The sequence below is a fragment of the Eschrichtius robustus genome, chromosome 2, assembly GCF_028021215.1.
Source record: "Eschrichtius robustus isolate mEscRob2 chromosome 2, mEscRob2.pri, whole genome shotgun sequence".
NCBI lineage: Eukaryota > Metazoa > Chordata > Mammalia > Artiodactyla > Eschrichtiidae > Eschrichtius > Eschrichtius robustus.
The window spans coordinates 131,049,830-131,074,129 of NC_090825.1; the positions used below are offsets into that span (position 1 = coordinate 131,049,830).

At 38.5% G+C, this 24,300-nt stretch overlaps 1 protein-coding gene across 3 annotated transcripts in view; it reads left to right on the plus strand.

The window, feature by feature from the left end:
• The window catches only part of MRPL22 (mitochondrial ribosomal protein L22), a 39,359-nt gene extending 15,988 nt beyond the window's left edge, over window positions 1-23,371 (plus strand). Inside the window, exons 3-8 of one of the 3 annotated variants that reach the window (XM_068536275.1) lie at window positions 7,285-7,420; window positions 11,142-11,207; window positions 12,009-12,086; window positions 13,860-13,929; window positions 20,382-20,598; window positions 21,273-23,371. In XM_068536275.1, coding sequence (XP_068392376.1) covers window positions 7,285-7,420; window positions 11,142-11,207; window positions 12,009-12,086; window positions 13,860-13,929; window positions 20,382-20,593 — 562 coding nt within the window. In that variant the 3' untranslated portion in view covers window positions 20,594-20,598; window positions 21,273-23,371. Of the gene's footprint in view, window positions 1-7,284; window positions 7,421-11,141; window positions 11,208-12,008; window positions 12,087-13,859; window positions 13,930-20,381; window positions 20,679-21,272 lie in introns of those variants that run through there. The other 2 variants (XM_068536276.1, XM_068536274.1) reach the window with 2 other exon arrangements.
• The last annotated feature ends 929 nt before the right edge of the window (window positions 23,372-24,300 follow it).

The following is a 24,300-nucleotide window of genomic DNA, read 5'->3' on the forward strand; positions in this document are numbered from 1 at the left end:
CTGCTTGGGTGAGTTCCACTGCCTTTTCTTCAAGTTGACTGATTCTTTCTTCTGCTTTATCCAGTCTGCTGTTGAACACTTCTAGTATATTTTTCAGTTCAGTTATTATATTCTTAAGCTCTGTGACTTCTGTTTGGTATTTTCTTATACTTTCCATCTCTTTGTTGAAGATTTCGCTGTGTTCATCCATTTGTCTTCCCAGTTCGGTGAGCATCTTTATGACCATTACTTTGAACTCTTTATCAGGTAAATTACTTATCTCTGTTTCATTAAGATATTTTTCTGAGGTTTTATCTTGTTAACTGACTTGGAACATATTCCTCTGTTTCTTTATTTTGCTTGACTCTCTGTGTTGGTTTCTATACAGTAGAAGAAACGACTACTTCTCCCAGTCTTGAAGGAGTGGCCTCATGTAAGAGATAAAAGTTTTTATTCAGCCCTGCCCCAGCTTTTGGTCATCTCTCAAACTTTTGTGCTTGTCCAAGCATCCTGTTATGTTATTAGTAGCTCCCAGTAGTTGAGGATGTGCCAAGAATAGACAGTGTCCCAAAGAGGAGGGCTTCAGCACCTAGATTCAGTTGGACTGGAAGCTAGACCCTCAGGCAGCAGCTTTATAAGTATGCAGATATATTCAGTTCTGGGAGGCCACAAATGTAAGCCCTGCTGGCCCCCAGAGCCACATGATCTGTCCCCCGGGCAGCAGTTGCAGAAATCAGGATACACCGTCCAGATGAGTGTATAAACTTTTTTGGGAGATACTAGTGAGCTGGAGCAAGGCAGAGAAAGAGCACCAAGATGGTGTCTACAGCCTGCATTGTCGAGAGCAGCTCCATAGGCCACCAAACGTGTGCCAGACTTGAGGCCTGCCACTCAGTCGAAAGCTCCAGGACACGCAGAGTGGCCTCCTTCACAGAAAGAATGGGGAGTGTGTCTTGGTCTGCTGTCTGCACAGTCTCCTGAGGATGGTAGCCTGCCAAGAACCATCCCTCCCCAATTGCCACAGTCCCATGAGACCCCAGAACACAAGCCCCTTTGGCCATCAGGGCCAGGTGATGGGCATCCTCTGGATGTCAGCTGCAGAAACTGCACCAGCCGTGTGTAAAGGATTACAGTCAGCCCCTCCATATGCTGTTTAATTAGAAGGCTGCCCCCAGGCCACAGTCGTGATGATTAGCTAATAGGCCTCCTTCACAAAAAGACAGACCTCAGAGGTCTATTGCCTCTTGCTGTGCCCTGGGGGTGGCAGCTGTTTAGGAACTCTTTCTCTGTTGGTTACAGTGCTGGGGGGCCCACAGGCATAAGCCCTACTGGTCACCAGAGTCAGGCGATGTAGATGCGTCCCCTAGCAGCAGTCATAAAAATCACGGTGCCAAACAGGGTTATGAGCTCCTTTCTGGGTGACACCTATTATTACAGTCCCATGTGACCAGGAGCGCAAGCTCCCCTGACCTCCAGAGCCAGGCAATCAAGAGTTATCTCCTGGGGACTTCTTCCCTGGTGGCGCAGTGGTTAAGAATCTGCCTGCCAATGCAGGGGACACGGCAAAGGGAGAGGGCAAAGATGGCGCCCGCTAGTCTCCATCCCCATAGAGTGAGTGTTCCAGCAGGCTCCTAAATGTGTGTGTTAAATTGGATGCCTGATCCACAGGCTGAGGTGGTTTTTTTTTGTTTGTTTGCTTTGGGCCGTGCCACATGGCTTGTGGGATCTTAGTTCCCCGACCAGGGATTGAACCTGGGCCCTCAGCAGTGAGAGTGTGGAGTCCTAACCACTGGACTGCCAGGGAAGTCCCCAGGCTGAGGGTTTTTTTTTTTTTTTTAATATTTATTTATTTATTTGGTTGCACAGGGTCTTAGTTGTGGCAGGAGGGCTCTTTAGTTGCTCCTTGTGGGGTCCTTAGTTGTGGCTCACCAGCTCCTTAGTTGCAGCACGTGGGCTCCTTAGTTGTGGCTGGTGGGCTCCTTAATTGCGGCTCCAGGGCTCCTTAGTTGCAACTTGCCAGGTCCTTAGTTGTGGCGCACAGGTTCCTTAGTTGTGGCATGTGAACTCGTAGTTGCGGCACGCATGTGGGATCTAGTTCCCTGACCAGGTATCGAACCCAGGCCCCCTGCATTGGGAGCGTGGAGTCTTACCCGCTGTACCACCAGGGAAGTCCCCCTAGCCTGAGGTTTTACTGTAAGCAGGTGAGCCTCCTTTACTTTACGTATGGGTGCAATCAGCTGCCCCTGAGCTGGGCATTGGGGCAGGTGAGTTTCTGAGCGTGACTCTTTAAGAGGTGTTTCTCTGATTGTCTCCATCTTGTGGGTCTCAGGCCATGAGCTCAATTGGTTTTCAAAATTAGGTGTTTTGGGGGTTCATCTCAAGTGCGTGTCTTAAAAGTTGCAGTTCCTGATGTGGGATTTGAACCCTTTGTTTCTCAGGGAGAAGCTCTGGGTTTTGAGTTCCCTCCCAGTTGTGGGTTGCCATACTGGGGGTGGGGTTTATGACAGGATTGTGAGCCAACCTTTCCTACCTGCTTTGATGTCGTTTTCTTCTTGTTTGCCTGATATGTAGTTGTCACCCAGCCAGCCTTTAGTTTTTTTTAAGAGGAAGTTGTTCCACATGTAGCTGTAGACTCAGTGTGTCTGTAGGAGGATGTGAGTTCAGGATTAAACAATATGCTACTGAATAACCAGTGGGTCAAAGAAGAAATAAAAAAAATACCTTGAGGAAAATGAAAATGGAAATGTAACATAGCAGAATTTATGCAGTGCAGCAAAAGCAGTTCTAAGAGGGAAGTTCACAGCAATAAATGTCTACCTCAAGAAATAAGAAAAGTCTGAAGAAACAGCCTAACTCTACACCTCAAGAAACTAGAAGAAGAAATGAAGTCCAAGGTTATAGTAGAAGGAAGGAAATAACAAAGGTTAGAGCAGAAATAAATGAACTAGAGACTAAAAAGACAATAGAAAAGATCAATAAAACTAAGAGCTGATTCTTTGAAAAGATTAAAAAAAAAAAAAAAAAAAAAGAAACCCCAAACCTGACAAACCTTTAGCTAGACTCAACAAGAAAAAAGAGAGAGGACTGTAGTAAATAAAATCAGAAATGAAAGAGGAGTGTGACAGTGATACCGCAGAAATACAAAGGATCTTAAGAGACTGCTATGAATAATTATATGCCAACAGATTGGACAACCTAGAAGAAATTGAGAAATTCCTAGAAACATATAACCTACTATGACTGAATCATGATGAAATAGAAAATCTGAGCAGACTGATTACTAGCAAGGAGATTGAATGAGTAATCAAAAGCCATCCAACAAACAAAAGTCCAGGACCAGATGGCTTCCTTGGTGAATTCTACCAAACATTAAAAGAAGAATTAAAATCAGTCTTTCTCAAACTCTCCCAAAAGATAGAAGAGGGCAGAATTCTTCCAAACATATTTTATGAGGCCAGCATTTTCCTGATACCAAAACCGGACAAGGGTGCCACACACAAAAAGTTACAGGCAGTATCCCCGATGAGCATGTATGCAAAATCCTCAACAAATTCTTAGCAAACTGAATTCACCAATACATTAAAAGGATCATACATCGTGATCAAGTGGGATGTATTCCAAAAATGTAAGGATGGTTCAACATCTGCAAACCAGTCAGTGCAATTCACCACGTTAACACAATGAAGGATAAAAATCATACGACCGTTTCAATATTGACATGCAGGAAAAGCATTTGACAAAATTCAGCATCCATTTTTGATAAAAACTCTCAACAAAGCAGGTATTGAGTGAACATACCTCAACATAATAAAGGCCATATATGACAAGTCCACAGCTAACATCATACTCAATGGTGAAAGGCTGAAAACGTTTCCTCTAAGGTCAGGAACAAAGACGACAATGTACACTCTCGCCACTTTTATTCAACATGGTATTGGAAGTTCTAGCTGCAGAAATTAGACAAGAAAAAGAGATAAAAGGTATCCAGATTGGAAAGGAAGAAGTAAAACTATCACTATTTACAGATGACATGATAAGAAAACCCTAAAGACTCCAAAAAACTATTAAAACTAATAAATTCAGTGAAGTTGCGAGATACAAAATCAAACAAAAATTTTTTGTTTCTTCATACTAATAAAGAACTATCAGAAAGATAAATTAATCAAATAACCCATTTACAATTGCATCAAAAAGAACAGAATACCTAGAAATAAATTTAACCAAGGAGATGAAAGACTTGTATATTAAAAACTACAAGACATTAATGAAAGAAATTGAAGAAGATAGAAATAAATGCAAAGATATTTTGTGTTCATGGATTGGAAGAATTAGTATTGTTAAAATGACCATACCACTCAAAGCAATCTATAGATTCAGTGTAATTCCTATCAAAATTTCAATGGCATTTTTCACAGAAATGGAGCAAACAGTGTTTTATTTTGTTTTTTTTAAATTTTATTTATTTATTTATTTATTGGCTGTGTTGGGTCTTCATTGCAGTGCGCAGGCTTCTCATTACAGTGGCTTCTCTTGTTGCGGAGCACAGGCTCTAGGCGCACGGGCTTCAGTATTTGTTGCACACCGGCTCAGTAGTTGTGGCGCACAGGCTTAGTTGCCCTGCAGCATGTGGGATCTTACCAGACCAGGGCTTGAACCCATGTCCCCTGCACTGGCAGGCGGATTCATAACCACTGTGCCACCAGGGAAGCCTGAACAAACAGTCTTAAAAGTTGTGTGGAACCTCCAAAGACCCCAATAGCCAAAGCAATCTTAAAGAAAAACAAAGCTGGAGGCATCATGCTACCTGATTTCAAACTATATTACGAAGGTATAGTAATTAAAACAGTATGATATTGGTATAAAAACAGACACATAGATCAATGGAACAGAATATAGAGCCCAGAAATAATCCCACACATATGTTGTCAATTAACTTATGACAGTAGAGCAAGAATACACGTTGGGGAAAGGGCAGTCTCTTTAACAGATGGTATTTGGAAAATTGGACAGCCTCATGCCAAAGAATGAAATTTGATCCTATCCTACCCCATACTCCAAAATTAACTCAAAATAGGTTAAAGACTTGAATGTAAGACCTGAAACCATAAAACTCCTAGAAGAAAGCAGGCAGTAAGCTCCTTGACATAGGTCTTGGCAGTGATTTTTTGAATCTGACACCAAAAGCAAAAGCAAAAGTAAACAAGTAGAACCTAATTAAACTAAAAGTCTTCTGCATAGCACAGGAAACCATCAGCAAAATGAAAAGGCAGCCTACTGAATGGGAGAAAATAATTGTAAGTCATATATCTGATAAAGGGCTAATGTCCAAAATATACAACAAACTCATACAACTGAACAGCAAAAAAACCGCAAACAATCAAATTAAAAAATGAGAAGATCTGAATAGCTATTTTGCCAAGAAGACATGCCATTGACCAATAGGTACATGAAAAGATACTCCATATCGTTAATCATCAGAGAAATGCAAATCCAGACCACAATGAGATACCACCTCACACCTGTTAGAAAGGCTATTATCAAAAAATAGGAAATAAGAAGTGTTGGCAGGGACGTGCAGAAAAGGGACTGTTGTGCAGTGTTGGTGGGAATGTAAATTGGTGCAGCCACTGTGGAAAACAGTACGGAGGTTCCTCAAAAAACTAAAAATGAACTACCATGTGATCTAGCAATTCCACTTCTGAAGAGAACAAAAACACTCATTTGGAAAGATATCTACACACTCACGTCCATTGCTACATTACAATAGCCAAGGTATGGAAACAACCTAAGTTTCCATCAGTGGATGAGTAGTTAAAGAAATTGTGATATATGTAAATATATAAACACACACACACACACTCACACAAACACAGAGGAATATTAATCAGCCATAAAAGAGAATGAAATCTTGCCATTTGTGACAATAAGGATGGACCTAGAGGGTATTATGTTAAGTAAAATAAGTCAGGCAGAGAAAGACTAATACCATTTGATATTTCTTATATGTGGAATCTAAAAAATCAAAACAAAACAAAAACCAAACCAGGCTCATCGGTACAGAGAACAGATTGGTGGTTGCAAGAGGCAGCGGGTTGGGGGTGAGAGAAATGGGTGAATTGGGTTTTTTTGTTTGTTTGTTTTGTGTTTTTAGTTTAAATACATTGAATAAAATTTTTTTAAAAAGTCCACCCATTAACTGACTTTTTTCTTAATTCTCGTAATCTGTAGGTCCTTTATTCAGCTCTTTTTTTTTTCTCCTTGTAATTTATTTGTTGAAGAAAATGGACTGTTCGTCTTGTAGAGTTTTGTACAGCTTGGATTTTGCTGAGTGCATCCCCTTCATGTTTAACAGGTTTCCCTGTCTCTGTATTTTCTGTATTGAATCTAGAGGCTTGATTAATTCAAGTTTGTTTTTGCAGAAGGACTACTTCATGGATGGTGGGTGGTGTCTTTTTACATTAGGAGGCGAATGAAGCCACCTTTATGCATTAATTTCTTAGGGATTAGAAAGTGATGTTATTTGTCTTGATTATTCAACAAAGTTGAGGAATTCCACAGATCATGTCAGAGATCCTCTGTGTCTTTAAATCTATTTTAGGACTGAGGTGACTTACAGTAGAGAATCAATAGTCATTGGCCACCATAGAAAGGAATGAAATTCTGCCATTTGCAACATCGTGGATGGACTTGGGTTGGTATTCTGCTTAGTGAAATAAGTCAGACGGAGAAAGACAAATACTGTATGATATCACTTATATGTAGAACCTAAAGTATAAAATAAACTAGTGAATATAACAAAAAAGAAACAGAAATATAGAAAACAAGCTGATGGTTACCAGTGAGAAGAGGGAAGGGGTGAGGGGCAAAACAGGGGTAGGAGGTTAAGAGGTACAAACTACTATGTATAAAATACATAAGCTCCAAGGATATACTGTACAACACAGGGAACATAGCCAAACTTTTATAATAACTGTGAATGGAATGTAACCTTTAAAAATTGTGACTCGCTATGCTGTACACCTGAAACTTACATAATGTTGTACACCAGCTATACCTCAATTAAAATCTTGGGTTAATATCTGTTTATTATTTGACTTAACATGAGTTACTGACTTTTCACTCTTCTGAGCCTTCAATAAACTACTAGCTCTTTGTGGTATTGTATGTAATCCCGATTCTTTGTTAACAAATATGTCTAGAATGTTTCCACTTGTGATCCTTAAATAGTTCCATCAAAATGGAGCTGATGTGATTCAGAAGATAGATAAGCTTTGGAAAAGATTCTAAATGTCTGTTGCTTTACAGGCTTTTTTCATCTCACAGCGTTTTACCCCAATCACATATTCACACAAGTGCTTCTCTTGAAATATCTCGAAAATGGGAGAAGAAGAATAAAATTGTTTATCCTCCACAACTGCCTGGAGAACCTCGGAGACCAGCTGTAAGTTTGTGGGTAGAACTAATCTCTTGATTTTGGTAAAGCGCTCTTGCTCTTGTGTGGCTAGCAGCGATTTATTATTCTGTGTTAAGAAAAGAAAAAAATTATACAGGAATTTGCTTGATCCTTTAATTGGTACAGAAAATGTTCCAGATCTATCTTTTTTGTAGTTAAAATGATTGTCTTTGGTTTACTTACTTGCCTTGACTTAACCTCCTGGATAGGAACCTTAACTCTAAAACTGAGCTAATAGCTTGAGACGTTTCGACTGATTTTTGACTCCAAGAGGCTTGATAATGGAGCACGAGGGGTTGGCAAGAATGGCTTAAGCCATTGGCCAATATTTAAATCATATGTATGATTTTGCAATGTTTTATACTTGAGTATAGACACACTTGGTTGTGAGGTTTTTCTTCCTTTTTTTTTTTTTTTTGTAATTTACAAACCTTTGAACCTAAGGTTTGAGTTTAATCATTGGATTCCTTCCAGAGATACCTTGTTCCTTCCAGAGTTTAACTTACCTTTAGTTGCTCAGAATCCTTTTGCCCTCTCCAAATTGCTAGAGATTGCTGTAGTCTGAAATAAAAGACAAATTTCTAGCTTAATATGAATTTTCTGTGGGATACATACACATCTGTTAAAAAGTTTAAGTAAGTAATAATAGCATAAACAAGGTGGGAACATTTGAATCCTTAAGAAAATGAACTGTGATAAGTACTTTAGAAATAGAATTACTGTGTTAATTATAAATCATTCAGTTTAGCAAACATCTTTTAAGGTCCTTTGGGATTTAAGGCTACTGGATAATCAATATAATCTAAGTAATGTCATTTGCTTAGTTTTTATATGAACTTGACAGCATGCATTTTATTAAAATTCAGTTGCTATCTAGATATTAGTCTGAATTAGTACAGTTTTATGGGTTATTTTTTTCTCATTTAGGGGAGTTAATTTATTGATTTAAAGACCTCCTACCTGATTGGGAACTAAGAAGAAAAAGAGATCTTAATAGCTTAAACAAATGAGTTTTTAACTTTCATATTTTATTATGCCATCAGAGCTTAAAAGTTTGATTTGTCATAGAATCTGTGCTATTAAGCATTGACTCCATTTTGTAATCAACCAAAATTTACAAAAATTTACACATTTGTACAAATATCATAAATAAAATATTTTCTAGGGGCTTCCCTGGTGGCACAGTGGTTAAGAATCCGCCTGCCAATGCAGGGGAGATGGGTTCAAGCCCTGGTCTGGGAAGATCCCCCATGCCGTGGAGGAACTAATCCCATGCGCCACAACTACTGAGCCCGCGTGCCTAGAGCCTGTGCTCTGCAACAAGAGAAGCCACCGCAATGAGAAGCCCGCGCACCGCAACGAAGAGTAGCCCCCTCTCGCCGCAACTAGGGAAAGCCCACGCACAGCAACAAAGACCCAATGCAACCAAAAGTAAAGTAAAAATTTTAAAAAATATATATTGTCTATAATTAATGAGCTTTCTTTACTTCTTACTTGAGCTCTGTGGACTTGGCTTTAACTGGAAATAAAGAAATCATAATAGTATTTGTCAGGTCCAGAATCTAAAGCAAAATTTTGTATTTTGTAAGTACCAGTCTTTTTGGATGTTAAACACACTTCAGGATACATCCTAAGTAGCAAAATTCAAATAGTTAATAGTAGATCATCTACCTGACTCTAGCAAATGAAGAACAGTGTCAGTTAAATCATTTGTTATATATTGTAATTTACTGAAACTATTTTGATTAACTTTTGCATCATATATACTCCTTCTGTAAGAGCCTGTGTGAAGACATTTGGTTAGATTTTATATAGGCACTTTGGAGAAACCTAATTCAATTCTCTATTTTGCACAAATTTTGTTTGAGGGAGTAATCCTTTTTTGGGACAAATTAAGACTTTTGGAAAATGCCTTAACATTTTCTGATTTTAAATAGTATTTGGTAAATTGATTTTGGTGTAACAGTTATACCTGTTATGAGTAAATTATTAATGCTGTTTATAAACACCTTGCTTATTAACAGGGAATAATTTGCTCACCTAGCCACATAGTTGATACACTGTGCCATTATTTGCAGTGTCCCTTAGGCTTTCCAATCTGCTACCTGCAAACATTTTAAAAATTAGTTTTATCTCTTGTTTAGAAGAAGACCAGATAATATTTACTATTCTATCTCATTCTGATCTTCAGCATTTGGAATATGTAGTTAAATAATAGTAGATGGGGCAATGAGTAAATCCTAAGGCATTTGTAAACTTCTTGCAGGAGTCAGAATGTTAGAAAGTTTTGAGGTTTCTCTGCTTTTATTTGCCTTGAAAAATGTTTTCTAATTTTTTTTTAAGTGGCATTATGGTATAATAGTAGGAAGAATGTGAGTTTTAGAGTCATGAGGGGAACTTTAAAGATACACCTGCCAGACATTGTATTAAGCCCTTCACATACTTCCCTGGGTGGCACTAGCTTACAAACTTTGCGATCTTGGACAAGTCACTTGATTTCTCTGCTTTTCATTTTGAAAAGTTTTTTAAAATGTTTTTTCTCCCAACTCATAGAGTTAGATCATATGAAATAATGGGCTTGAAAAGTGCTTTGTGAACTATAAATTGTTTAATGGATGATTGATTAAAAAATTCAGTAGGCTATACCTACCACTATAAATAAAAGATAATAAAAGCTAACATTTACTAAGATCTTACCATGTGCTAGACACTGTAAAGTACTTACTTTATATAGGTTACTTTATTTAATCCTTATTATAGTCTTATGTGTTAGGTACTATTATCTTCATTTTAAAGAAGAAGAAACTTAAGCAGAGAGAAGTTAAGTAGCTTGGGTTCTGTAGCTGGTAAATGGTAGAGCTGGGATTCAAACCCAGGTAGTCTGATTCTAGAACCTGTGCTCTTGACTGAACACTTACAATATTGGTTTTCTTATGAAAATAGTTACTTTATCCATTTTGCCATTGTTCTCCTCACTAACAAGAAACCTTTTTGTACCTTTTCTTTTGTTCTTTTAGCCAGCTAAATGTTTTCAAAATACTTTAGTTTAAGTCTTTTACTATTCCTCTGTATAGAAGCGTTGCAAATTTTGTCACAAACTAGCCATTTTACAGTTTGTTTTTCCCTTAGTAATCTTTATAACATAGTGAGAATTTGGAAAAATATAACTTTGTATAGGGAAAAAGGGTCCCCAAATTCTTTCTTTAAAAAAAAAAATTTATTTATTTATTTATTTATTTATTTATTTATTTATTTTTGGCTACCCTTGGCTCTTCGTTGCTGCGCGTGGGCTTTCTCTAGTTGCAGTGAGCGGGGGCTACTCTTACATGTGGTGCGCAGGCTTCTCTTGTTGTGGAGCACGGGCTCTAGGCGCGTGGACTTCTCACTGCAGTGGCTTCTCTTGTTGCAGAGCATGGGCTCTAGGCGCATGGGCTTCAGTAGTTGTGGCACACGGGCTCAGTAGTTGTGGCTCACGGGCTTAGTTGCTCCACGGCATGTGGGATCTTCCTGGACCGGGGCTCGAACCCGTGTCTCCTGCATTGGCAGGCGGATTCTTAACCACTGCGCCACAGGGAAGTCTTCCAAATTCTTAATAATATTTTTATTTCTTATGGCAGCCTTTTCATTAAGCACAGAAAGTAAAAACTTTATTAACAGTGTTTTACTGTCATTTTGATAAACTTGCTTAATTTTTTTTCCTGTTTGTAAGGAAATCTACCATTGTCGAAGACAAATAAAGTACAGCAAAGACAAGATGTGGTATTTGGCAAAATTGGTAAGCAAAAATGACTATTACCGTATAATACATAGGGAAAGAAGCTACAAATTTTACCCCAGGATTTGAAAAAAGCAAAAAAACTTGCCCTGTTTTTTCCAAAAAGTGAGGAATATAATTACATTTTTAGACATTTCGTAGGTAATCCAAAAATGATAGTTCAGAGATTGGTGATTTTGCTTAATTTTTACCTGACAAACTAAATCATGTTGGATACATAGATACTTTAGAAGAAGGGTGTCAAGAACCTGGCTATAGTTAGAGAATCCAGGAAGCAAACTTACATATCTGTAAAAGTTGATTCAACCTATTTCAAAACTGTTGCCTTTTTAAGTTTTTTACCTCGAAAATGAAATTTATATATGAGAGAAGACAAAAGCAGCAAATACACATGTAATACATTTCTTCTGTAGGAGAAGGAGATGCCTTTAGTGCCTACTGTGATCCTTGCCAACCTGTGATCTCTCTCTGTCATGTCTGCTCTCTTTTTTTATTATTGAAACCATTATAATCCAGGTTTAGTGGTTAAAAATTTTAAGTTTGATTTTGACCTACAGAGGGTGGTGGCATTCTTTCTCAAACTTGTTTTCTTCTCTTTTGCCTGCGTTTAGTTAGCTATTTTTATTCTTAATGAAAAATGTTTTTCCCCACTTTTATTGAGATGTAATTAACATGTAACTAGTTAGCTAATTTTAGAAGTTATTTGGATTATGTAAGACTTTTACTGTTCACTGAAAAGGGAATGCTGACTTTGTAAACTAATTTGTTTATTTTCTCTTGTCTGTTACCCTTTAATTCTAGATACGAGGAATGTCCATTGACCAGGCTCTGGCTCAGTTGGAATTCAGTGACAAAAAAGGGGCCCAGATAATTAAAGAGGTAAAGGAAGATTGGTGGGGAGGGAGCGAATAGTTGGCTTGCAGGTGTTAGTAAGCTTTGCCTAAATCCTGAATTCGCTAGTGTAAATGCATAGTTTATATAATACAGATTTAGGGGAGGGGATTCAGTTTTATTAGTGTCCTTATACCTTAGGAATGTTCCGTACTTTAAGTATTTTTTTTTCCTGAGATGCTTTTACTTGCACCAGATAGTGATTTATATTTTATGGTCTGTCTGTGAAGTGAAGTGATACATCTTATTTTTAATGATTGGGGGATTGATAAATTTTTTAAAAGATTTTTTTTTGTCAGTTCCACAACTGAGAGCTTGGGATTTTATAACTAGTTGAGTGGAAAGAGCACTGGACTGGGACTCAGGGGACTGGGAGTCTTACCTTTTCTCTGACAGTTTCTGTTGTGACTTTGGGCAAGACACTTGTCTGGTTCCATTTTTCTCATTTGTAAACTAGGTGGGGTTGGATTGGATGATCTCTAAAGACACTTCTAGCTCTAAATGTAGCTGATTCACTAGGTGCACGTGACTGTAGGTATTTGTGCTGACTCATTCTAGGCACATGATTGTTTTTGTTTCAAAAAGCTGAGTTGAGGACATCTGGGGATATTAGCATTATTTCCTATAGTTCAGTTAATTTTCATATAAAGTCAGATCTTCTAGTAGTTGAATATTTGAGGTTGTTGGATTCAGACTTCTAAGAGGCTCTATTGTAATGCTTGTATTTATTTCCATTCAGAATGCAGTTACTAAGTATCTGTTTTGTACCTAGCTTTGTACTACATTCTTCATCTTTAAAGGAGGGAAAGACCTGATTTCTGTTATTTCTGACAATTGTCCTATTTTAAAAAATGTGTTCTGGAGGAAGTTAATTCAAAATATCCGTGGAGTATAAATTTAATAATTCTTTTTTTTTTTTTTTTAATAAATTTATTTATTTATTTATTTATCTTTGGCTGCATTGGGTCTTCGTTGCTGCACTCGGGCTTTCTCTAGTTGCGGCGAGCGGGGGCTACTCTTCGTTGCGGCGAGCGGGGGCTACTCTTCGTTGCGGTGCACGGGCTTCTCATTGCGGTGGCTTCTCTTGTTGTGGACCATGGGCTCTGGGCACGTGGGCTTCAGGAGTTGTGGCACACGGGCTCAGTAGTTGTGGCTCGTGGGCTCTAGAGCACAGGCTCAGTAGTTGTGGCCCACGGGCTTCGTTGCTCCGCAGCATGTGGGGTCTTCCCAGACCAGGGCTCGAACCCATGTCCCCTGCATTGGCAGGCAGATTCCCAACCACTGCGCCACCAGGGAAGTCCCAAATTTAATAATTCTTAAAGGAAATTTTCAAGTATGATTTTCTCCACTTGTCTGATGTTGTTAATGGTTATTTTGGATCTAAAGTTTAAGAATTTTCAATAAGATTTAGCCCTTGAGCTTCTTGAACTTTTTGACAAGTCTATGACTCAAAGCCATAATGCCCATTACCAAGGGTACTGCTGCAAGTGTTGTTATCTCCTCCTTTACAGCTTACACATTCCATTTAAAACTTAGCAGGATGGACTGTGTTCTTTGCATTTGCAGTTCTTGTCTGAGGAAGGAAAGCTCACTGTATCCCTTTTCCTTAGTATTGTTATAATTTGATATTCTCTTTTTAAAATTGACTGCAATAGGAAGGCATGTGATTAGCAGTCATAGAGATAACAATAAGAAATGAGAAATTTAATTCTGTTTTAGTTCAGGTCAGCCAAATGAATGCCTTTCTTTTCCTTATTTAAGGTTCTCTTAGAAGCACAAGATATGGCAGTGAGGGACCACAATGTGGAATTCAGATCCAATTTATATATAGGTAAGATCTTTAATATTCTTAGCTTTGGAAAATGGCTTCCAACAGTGATGCCAAGTTCTTCATCTAATAACAGTCTTTGATATCTAAATACTTTGGACTGTGTTTGCCAGTGAAAATTGCTGGTAATCGCTTATTCTTCAGCCTTCAGCATGCTAATGTTAGTCAGTTGTAAATGGTCCTAACTTTACTGCTTTATTGTTACCTGTTCCGTAATGAGACTGAGATCATGAAACCTGTTGCTGATAATTATTAAATAATGGATATCGAGATGATACATAGAGTGGTCCTTTAATCATAATGAAACTATGGAAGAATGTAACTGATTTTTAAAAAAATTAATTCTTTGTCAACCCAAAGGAGATATATAAAGGATCACAGGTGGACTTAAAAAAATCTTTATTTATAACGTGCCAAGCCAGGTGCCTAATCCATAAAGGTATCCTATAAGTTAGTCTTCCAATTACCAGAATGGAAAATCTGTTGAATTATAAAAGCCAAGGGGCCTTCGAAGGCTCAGATGACCCAGATGTGTTGGTTCCCCTTTGTTATTACATCCTGAAGCATTATCTCGGTTTTGTATGCTTGTTCCACATCAAATTAAATTAATGTATGTGAAAATGTTTTGGGAAGCCTGGTACACTGTACAAATGTAAGGGATTTTTTGGTAGCATACCTTCTTACTGCTCTTTTTCTAGAAAGAGATCAATGGTTATTACAGAGCTCTCCCCTCGCTCCCCTAACACCACAGTAAAGTAGAGCAGTGGCTGGAGTTACTGCAGCAATTACTGCTAACCTTAGCAGTTTTGTAATCAAACAGAGATGTTGATGTCAAAGCAAAATTTTCTCAATCTGCCAAACCTGCATATAAGAAGGACTGTTTTACCTAAAGATATTTTAAACTGAAGATATGGGAACTGCTACTCTCCAAATGGAGGGTAAAAGGCTGAATCATTATGGGGGAAGTTAGCCGTGCCTTATACTTTTTTAACAATCAGAATTTTAAAAAAACATCTAAATTGTACTTTGTCATATAACCTCTGCTCTACTGGAGATATTTATTCTGATTTAGTTAATATCTTACCTCAACTCACCTGGAATTGATGCGGGCAACCACACCTACTTCTGAAATTCAAATGAATTATGATTTGCAACTGAAATACCTTATTATTTTTTTAAATTAATTAATTAATTAATTTATTTTTGGCTGTGTTGGATCTTCGTTTCTGTGCGAGGGCTTTCTCCAATTGCGACGAGCGGGGGTCACTCTTCATCGCGGTGCGCGGGCCTCTCACTATCGTGGCCTCTCTTGTTGCGGAGCACAGGCTACAGACGCGCAGGCTCAGTAGTTGTGGCTCACGGGCCCAGTTGCCCCGCGGCATGTGGGATCTTCCCAGACCAGGGCTTGAACCCGTGTCCCCTGCATTGGCAGGCGGATTCTCAACCACTGCACCACCAGGGAAGCCCATGAAATATCTTATTTTAAAGCTGAATCTTGTATAACTAATTATATTCTTATACAGAGGGGAATCAAATGGCAACTCAGAAGATGCAGTCCACAGTAATTAATCATAAGCATTTTCTTCTGGGAGCAGCATGAATAAATAATGCTAGAAGGACCCAGAATCATTGGAAGAGATGAAATGAAGAGCAAGACCGTTTGCTTAAAACCTCTTGGTGACCTTTCCTGCCCCATGACTGAATATCAAATCAAATTTATTTAATTTTGTTCAATTTTAGAGGAATATTGGCTTCTTAGCTGATAGGCAACATTTCATAATGGAAATTAGATGCAAGTGAAATGGAATTTGTGTTAAATCTGTTTCAACAGTTGTAGTACTATAGAGAGAGAGGGTGAGGAGCTTAATCCTGTCTTCCCAAATGAAGGAGCAAAGTCCAATGTTGCCTTTAAGCAAAAATCAACTTAACCAGTCACATGTGAATGGTCCTTTAATGCACTGGTCTCTTTAGGCACATTTCTGCTGAAAAACCTCTGCCCCTCCTACACCTTCCTTTCATCTAGTTCTGGGTCAAAATCTCTTTTCTTAAGTAGGGCTAATAAGTTTGGATTTGTCTTTTGATTTTAAAAACTCATTTGCTAAGTATTTTGTTGCCTAATTCCATTATGAAGGGAAGAGAGATGAGTACCCCCAGGAAGATGAAGTATCTGACCACGACACATCAGGCATTTTATCCCTGTATTTGCTAAACTTCCCTGATAAGAATCGTCTGAGGTTCTTATTAAAGATACAGATTCCCAGGCCTCACCACAGACTTACTGAATCTGAAACCCCAGGGGAGAGGCCTGGGTAAGTTCTATTCATTCTTACCTATAAAATGTGGGAAATGGAATTATCTTCTTACATTCTTTGAAAAGGCCTAGACATTTTATTCCATAGACTTCTTTTAGAGCTTTGAAAGACTAGTTACTTGTTGGCTACTGTTTCGGCTCAGCAATAGCTCTTTCAGTCCCCTGAAATAAGTAAGTACAGGCATTTTAAGGGACTTGCTTTTTTGGTAGCATATGTTCTCATTATGTGGTAATTCCCTCAAATGCTTGTCATCAGTCTAAAGCTAATACCCGGTGTTGCATGACCACAGACTTTGAAAGTTCATTTCCTTTTCAAACTTAAAATGATGACTAATGACACTGTGAACAGGCCTTAACAAGTGGACATGGAGTAATAAAATGTCACTGCTTCATGCTTCATGGCATCTAAAGTAGTTCACTTCAGGGAAAGTGAACGATTGACTTTGTAAATCAGTTTTCTGGGCTAAGAATGATGAAGGAGGAAGGGGGAGAGTTTCTAAAGTTAAAATGTCAAGATTCGTATTTACCTAAATACAAGTAATAGGAAATATTGACAATATTTTAAATAGATGGTACTTGCTGGGCATTATCTTTAGAAGAGCATTATCTTGGGCATTCTCTTTAGAAGGTCGTTTCTACTTTTGAGACGTCTTTATGTTTTTTCTTTCATTCAAAAAGTATTTGAGTGCCTTCAGTGGGTATACCACGCACACAGTTAGGTGACGGTATATCTTTTCTAGCAATTTAAAACATTTAGCACAAGTAGTTTTGTTCTCTGACAGTAATAGTCCTTTGGAAGAATACATAAATTGTTCTCCCTAGTTGGAACAAAACCATGTACACTATTAGTATTGTATGTACTTGGAAAACTTTGAAATTTATTTTAGAATTTGAGCAAATTTACCAGAGACATCTGTATTGAAAAAATGATATTAATTAGCAGAAGATGTATTTCAAAATCATTTCTGTTCCTTATGGGGCATGAACTTTGGGGACAATACAAGAGGAGTGTAAGTTTTGTTGAGGAAGTAACTTTTACAGGTGAAACATGAACACTTACACAAGGTAGCATACGGTTTGGGACCAAAAAGAGTAACAGGTAAATGGTATTGTTGGAATAGAGAAGAGAAGGTCAGTATAGGTTAAAATAGTCATGGATTTTCTAGAAAATTTTGGTTTTTAAAGATACGCTTTTGGGGATCTGAAGGAGTGTCCAAGAGGAAAAATTTTCAAAGTGAGGTAACCACTTAAGCAAAGGCACATAGGTTGGGATGAGCAGTAAGTGTGTGGTACAGTGAGTAGAACAGTGCAGAGGAAGTAGAGGCTTAACCTAGAGGAGATGAAATTGAAAAGGTGAACATGACCTAGATTCCAGAGGGCTGAACATGGCAAGCTGTGGCATTTGGTTAAAACAGTATTGAAGCGGAACCACAGGAGGTTTTTGGGTTAGAGATTTATGTTATTAAGGCAGTGCTTTAAGACTATTAACTCTAAGCATTGGTTTTGAAATTGTGCTCTGAGGCCTCCAAGGGTGGGGCCTGGGACAAGCAGAAAGGCTTCTTGATATCTTGGTCGCTGCTGTATCCTTAGAGCCCAGGATGGAGCTTCACACCCAGCAGGAACTTGGAATTTCTATATGTTGGGTGAATGAATGGCAGCAGTTTTGGATCTGTCCTCACCCATGTTTCATTCTTAACAGATTCACATGAAAGTAGTCGTCTACATATTGTTTCATTTAATTGAAATGGTTCCGTACTAAAGCAGTTTGAAACGACTCCATGCTTCCAATTCATGGGCCACGGCTTCGATCCCTGGTCAGGGAACTAAGATCCCACATGCGGTGCGGTGGGGCCAAAAAAAAACGAATTTGGAATTTATACTCTAAGCCCTGATTTCATTCAGATCTCCGAGTGGCTGTGTTGGGTATTCCCATTCCAGAGTGTTCAAGAATCCTGGTGTTTCAGAAGAATTAATGTTTTTGTTTTGACATAAAAAAGGGATGGCATTATATGCATAAAGGTAAGCAGATATTTTATGGCTTAAGGAGGAAATCATAACTGGCATTTAGCAGGTTTTGAGTGTCTTTTCTTATGTATTTTGGGAGAGATGGAAGGAAAATGGTAGTTAACGTAGACCCTGATAGGGTTGAGCATTGTGTTTTGATAGATTATGTAGTCCTGCACAGTTAGCTAATTTTGATACTTCCTTCACTGGAGTAGTATTCCTTATTCTCAGGGTATTTGGAAATTGGTGCTCAAATTGGGTAGAGTAGCAGTTTTGGATAAAATTAGCTATCGTGTTTGTAAAATCTGTTTAGAAGTTTCTACACTCTTCCCAGTGTCACTGTTTTTGTTTGTAGGATTCCTCCTGACAAGTGGATTCAGGGCACCTGGTAGTACTTTATTATAAAGTGATTTGTGTAATGCTGCTTTCTCTTTGGAAAAATTAAGATTTTTTTTTATTGAGGTATAATTGACGTATAACATTATATTACTTTCAGGTGTACAACTGAATGATTCAGTATTGCAAAGTGATTACAAGTCTAGTTAACATCTGTCACCATACATAGTTACAGAATTTTTTTTCTTGTGATGAGAACTTTTAAGATCTATTCTCTTAACAACTTTTAAATATGCAATATGGTATTATTGACTATAGTCACCATGCTGTACATTACATCCCCATGGCTTATTTATTTTATCACTGGAAGTTTGTACCTTTTGACTCCCTTCACCCATTTCACCCACCTGACCCCCACCCCTATCTTTGGAAGTTCTTAAATTCATTTCTTTAGTGCCAGTAGATGAAGTTGATAAAAGGGTGGTAGTTCTCTCCTTATCTCACTGAGACCCTAGGCAGTTTTCTTAATCACTTTCAGCCTTAGCTTTCTCTTTGGCAAAGCTAGGGTGCTTCTGCTGAAACCATTTCATGAGAGGTTTGTAGTTAGAGGGTTGTGGAGCACATACCTTGATATGGTCCCTGCAGTATAAAGTTCTGTCACAGTAAAAGAATGGTGAGTATTGAAGTGAATTAATTTGCTACATATGCTATAGACTTTACCTTTTTAAAAGGCTTATTAAATTAACTAAAAACGTAAGACTAAGTAAATTCAAAAGGTAGTAGAAGGTAATTACTACCCTGATTTACTGTGGGTGAACAGGTGAACAGATTTCTTCTTGTACTGTTTAAAAGGTTTCTTCAAATTTTGCACGGTCAAACTTTGACATGTTGAATGGGGGAGGGGAGATGAGGGGACAGATGTGATACAGGAGTTCCTAAACCTGGCTGTGAATCAGAATTGCTTGGGGTGGGGGGAGTGTTGTTTGCTCAGGATTTAATTTTCAAAGCCCACTTCAAATACAGAGTATCTAGAGATGGGATCTCAGCATCAGCATTTTAAATATGTTCCCTAAGTTAGTTTGATATAGTAGCCTGAGGACAGCATTTGGGAATCATTGGTTCCAAAGGAACAGTTAGAATATAATACAGTTAGAATAAAATCAGAACGTCTTCCCTCAGCCTCCAGGGCTCTGTGTAATCTTGCCTTCATCTCTGATCTCTTCCCCTTGTTTGTGTCACTCTTTCTCTTGCTGACTATGCTTCAGCAGGTTCTGTTCCTAAACCAAGCCAAGCATGTTCCTACCATTGGGCCTTTGCACTTGCTGTTCCCTCTTCTTGGAACACCTTGCCTCTAGATATTTGCATGAATGATTCATTCTGGTCTTGGATCAAATGTCTCTTCGTCAAGGATGCCTCTTGACACCCCCCAGTCTGAAGTTGCCTCCCAACACCCCATCAGTCTCTGTCACATCACTGTTTTATTTTATTCATAGCACTTGCCACTAACTAAAATGATCATGTTTATTTTCTCTCTTTCTCCTCTCTTTCTGTGCGCACTGCACAGAGCCAGGGCCCTTGCTATTCTTGTTCGCTCCTATTTCTCCAGCATCTGGAGTAGAGCCTGGTCCTTAGTAAGGAAAGACTCAGGAGATACTTGTCTTGAGACAAGCCTGCTCTAGCCAGCCAGTGAGCTCATGTATTCTTAGAATCCAGTTGAGGAGAGGGCAGAAATTGCTCAGCTGATCAAGCTGTAATCTTGTGGATACAGTTGTTTCCTCTAATTTTCTTTTTCTTCTCTGTCTAGCTCAGTCCACCTCAGGGCGAGGCCAATACCTGAAACGCATCCGATACCATGGCAGAGGTCGCTTTGGGATTATGGAGAAGGTTTTTTGCCATTATTTTGTGAAGTTGGTGGAAGGCCCTCCACCTCCACCTGAGGCACCAAAGACAGCAATCGCCCACGCCAAAGAGTATATCCAGGAGCTTCGCAACCGGACCATCATTCACACTCTATGATGGGGGTATTAAGACTCCACAGTGTATATATTTTACCATTTATTTCCTAAAACCAACAAAAATTAAAGACAGATGCTTTTTATGATTTGTCATTGAATTATTGAAATATGAAGTACAACTGCTAGTTTTACATGAATATTTATAAAGCTCTGCCTATCTCTCTTGAGCCTCTGGGTATATTTTATGTATTTGCAACTAGGAAGGAGAAATCAGCTTTAAACATAGTGACAGACTATATAATTCAGAAGGCTTTTTTGAGTGATGTTTGAAGGCAATGTTAGCTTTCTAGCTTGTGCCCTGCAGGTGGTAGTTTTGATACTGGACTTGAGTAGAAAGTTATAGGATAAGAAAACTTGTCCTTATTATTTCACTTGATTTTTCTCCTGGAACTGGGGGAGGGGGTGGTGGACGGGAGCATCCCTGCACATTGTTTCAGTGCAGTATTTTAGGGCATTCTGTAGTTCAGTTTTTCCTTTCACTGTTGGCATAGGCCAGTGGATGAGGGATTATATTTTCCTTTACTGTTTTAGCAGTAACTTGAAATTACAGGAGTTTATTAGATATATTAATCTAAAACTCCAAAAACCATTTAACTTAGAAAGTTTTATTTTACTTAAATAATGACTATTTTTATGTCTCCTACCAACAATGCTTTTTATTGCTTGGCTGTCTTGTTTAGGATTGATTCATTTTTCAGAGTGAATTCAATTATGGAGAGAAGAATTGAACCAGTCTCAGCCTTGCATTCTAAAATAATGGATATTTTTAGGACATTCCACCTGAAAGCGGAAGAATACACTTTCTTTTCAAGTGCACATGGAACATTCTCCAGAATAAATCACATCTTGGGTCACAAATCAAGCCTTGGAAAATTTAAGTAAATTGAAATCGTATCAAGCATCTTTTCTGACCACAACACTGTGAGATTAGAAATCAGGTACAGGAAAAAAACAGTAAAAAACACAAATACGTGGAGGCTAAACAGTGCACTGCTAAATAACCAAGAGATCACTGAAGAAATCAAAGAGGAAATCAAAAAATACCTAGAAACAAATGACAACAAAAACACAACGATCCAAAACCTATGGGACACAGCAAAAGCAATGCTAAGAGGGAAGTTAATAGCAATTCAAGCTCACCTCAAGAAACAAGATAAATCTCAAACAATGTAACCTTACACCTAAAGCAACTAGAAAAAGAAGAACAAAGAAAACCCAAAGTTAGTAGAAGGAAAGAAATCAAAGATCAGAGCAGAAATAAATGAAATAGAAACAAAGAAAACAGTAGCAAAGATCAATAAAACTAAAAGCTGGTTCTTTGAGAAGATAAACAAAATGAATAAACCTTTAGCCAGACTCGTCAAGAAAAAAAGGGAGAGGATGCAAATCAATAAAATTAGAAATGAAAAAGGAGAAGTTACAACAGACACTGCAGAAATACAAAGCATCCTAAGAGACTACTACAAGCAACTGTATGCCAATAAAATGGACAACCTGGAAGAAATGGACAAATTCTTGGAAAAGTACAACCTTCCAAGATTGAACCAGGAAGAATTAGAAAATATAAACAGACCAATCACAGGTAATGAAATTGAAACTTCAATTAAAAATCTTCCAACAAAAGTCCAGGACCAGATGGCTTCACAGGCGAATTCTGTCAAACATTTAGAGAAGAGTTAACACCTGTCCTTCTCAAACTCTTCCAAAAATTTGCAGAGGGAGGAACACTGCCAAAGTTGTTCTACAAGGCCACCATCACCCTGATACCCAAACCAGACAAAGATATCACAAAAAAGAAAATTATAGACCAATATCACTGATGAATATAGGCTCAAAAATCCTCAACAAAATACTAGCAAACAGAATCCAACAACACATTAAAAGGATCATACACTGTGATCAAGTGGGATCTATCCCAGGGATGCAAGGATTCTTCAGTATATGCAAAACAATCAGTGTGATACACCATATTAACAAACTGAAGAATAAAAACCATATGATCACCTCAGTAGATGCAGAAAAAGCATTTAACAAAATTCAACACCCATTTATGATAAAAACTCTCCAGAAAGTGGACATAGAGGGAACCTACCTCAACATAATAAAAGCCATATACGACAAACCCACAGCAAACATCATTCTCAGTGGTGAAAAACTGAAAGCATTTCCTCTAAGATCAGGAACAAGACAAGGATGTCCACTCTTGCCACTATCATTCAAAATAGTATTGGAAGTCCTAGCCACAGCAGTCAGAGAAGAAAAAGAAATAAAAGGAATACAAATTGGAAAAGAAGTAGTAAAACTGTCACTGTTTGCCCATGACATGATACTATATATAGACAATCCTAAAGATGCCACCAGAAAACTACTAGAACTAATCAATGAATTGGTAAGGTTGCAGGATACAAAATTAATGCACAGGACTTCCCTGGTGGCACAGTGGTTAAGAATCGGCCTGCCAGTGCAGGGGACACGGGTTTGAGCCCTGGTCCGGGAAGATCGCATAGGCTGCGGAGCAACTAAGCCCATGCACCACAACTACTGAGCCTGCGCTCTAGATTCCGTGAGCCACAACTACTGAGCCTGCATGCCACAACTGCAGAAGCTCGCGTGCCTGGAGCCTGTACTCTGCAACAAGAGAAGCCACCGCAATGAGAAGCCCGCGCACTGCAACGAAGAGTAGCCCCTGCTCACCGCAACTAGAGAAAGCCCACGCGCAGCGATGAAGACCCAGCGCAGCCAAAAATAAATAAAATAATGATAATAAATAAACAAATAAATAAATAAAAAATAAGGCAGTAGGTGGCACTCACTTCCCTCTTGTTAGCAGAAAATTGTTAAGAGTGTTCAGCACTACCTGGTTCTCATTGATACATGTGTTTTCATTGACAAGAGGCACTCTGTCCACAGCCCTAGTCCGTTGTTTCTCAAACGTTTGTATGTAGAGGAAGAACTTGGGGTGCTTGCTTATTAATGCAGACTTCTTCTGGGTTTCGCCCCAGAGATTCTGATTCACTAGAAATCTGTTTTAAACAAGCACTTCCAGGTGATTCTGTTGTAGGGGACTGTACTTTGAGAATATCCCTCTAGTCAAATGAAGAATGTAGCTTTAGTGCCATGTTTTAAGATGGCATTAATTATACATACTATTTACTGGGACCTCATTATTTGACATGCTCCGTGCTATATTTTACAAATAACTGTCTCAGGGTCACACAGTTTGTGAATATTGGAGCTATGATTTAAACTCTAGGTTTAAGTACCTGGTTCTGCATACCTAATGAATGTACAGGTATGTTTCCGGGCCTCTGCAGTTACCTTAATGTGTGGGTAAAAAGGTAAAGAGCTCAGTGGAATAAGCCACTGAGATTTAGGGCAGATTCATTCTGGGTCCTAAGCTATTATAGCATGGAATCATGGAAATAACACTGGAGTGGTGGAAAGCGAACTTCATTCTAGTCCTGGCATACTCATTAACCAGAATAAGACTTTGGGCAGGTCTCCTCCCTGGCCTCCATTTCATTCATCTAGAAGATAAGAGGCTCCGTGTTGTCTGTAGACCACCTTCTTCAGAATCACTTGAAGGACTTGTTTAAAGATCCAAATCCCTGGGCCCTACTCTCAGACTTAGTGAGTCAGGATCTGGTGTGGGAGACCAGGGGGTTTGCACTTGTAATGAATGCCCTAGTGATGTGCAGCTAGAGAATC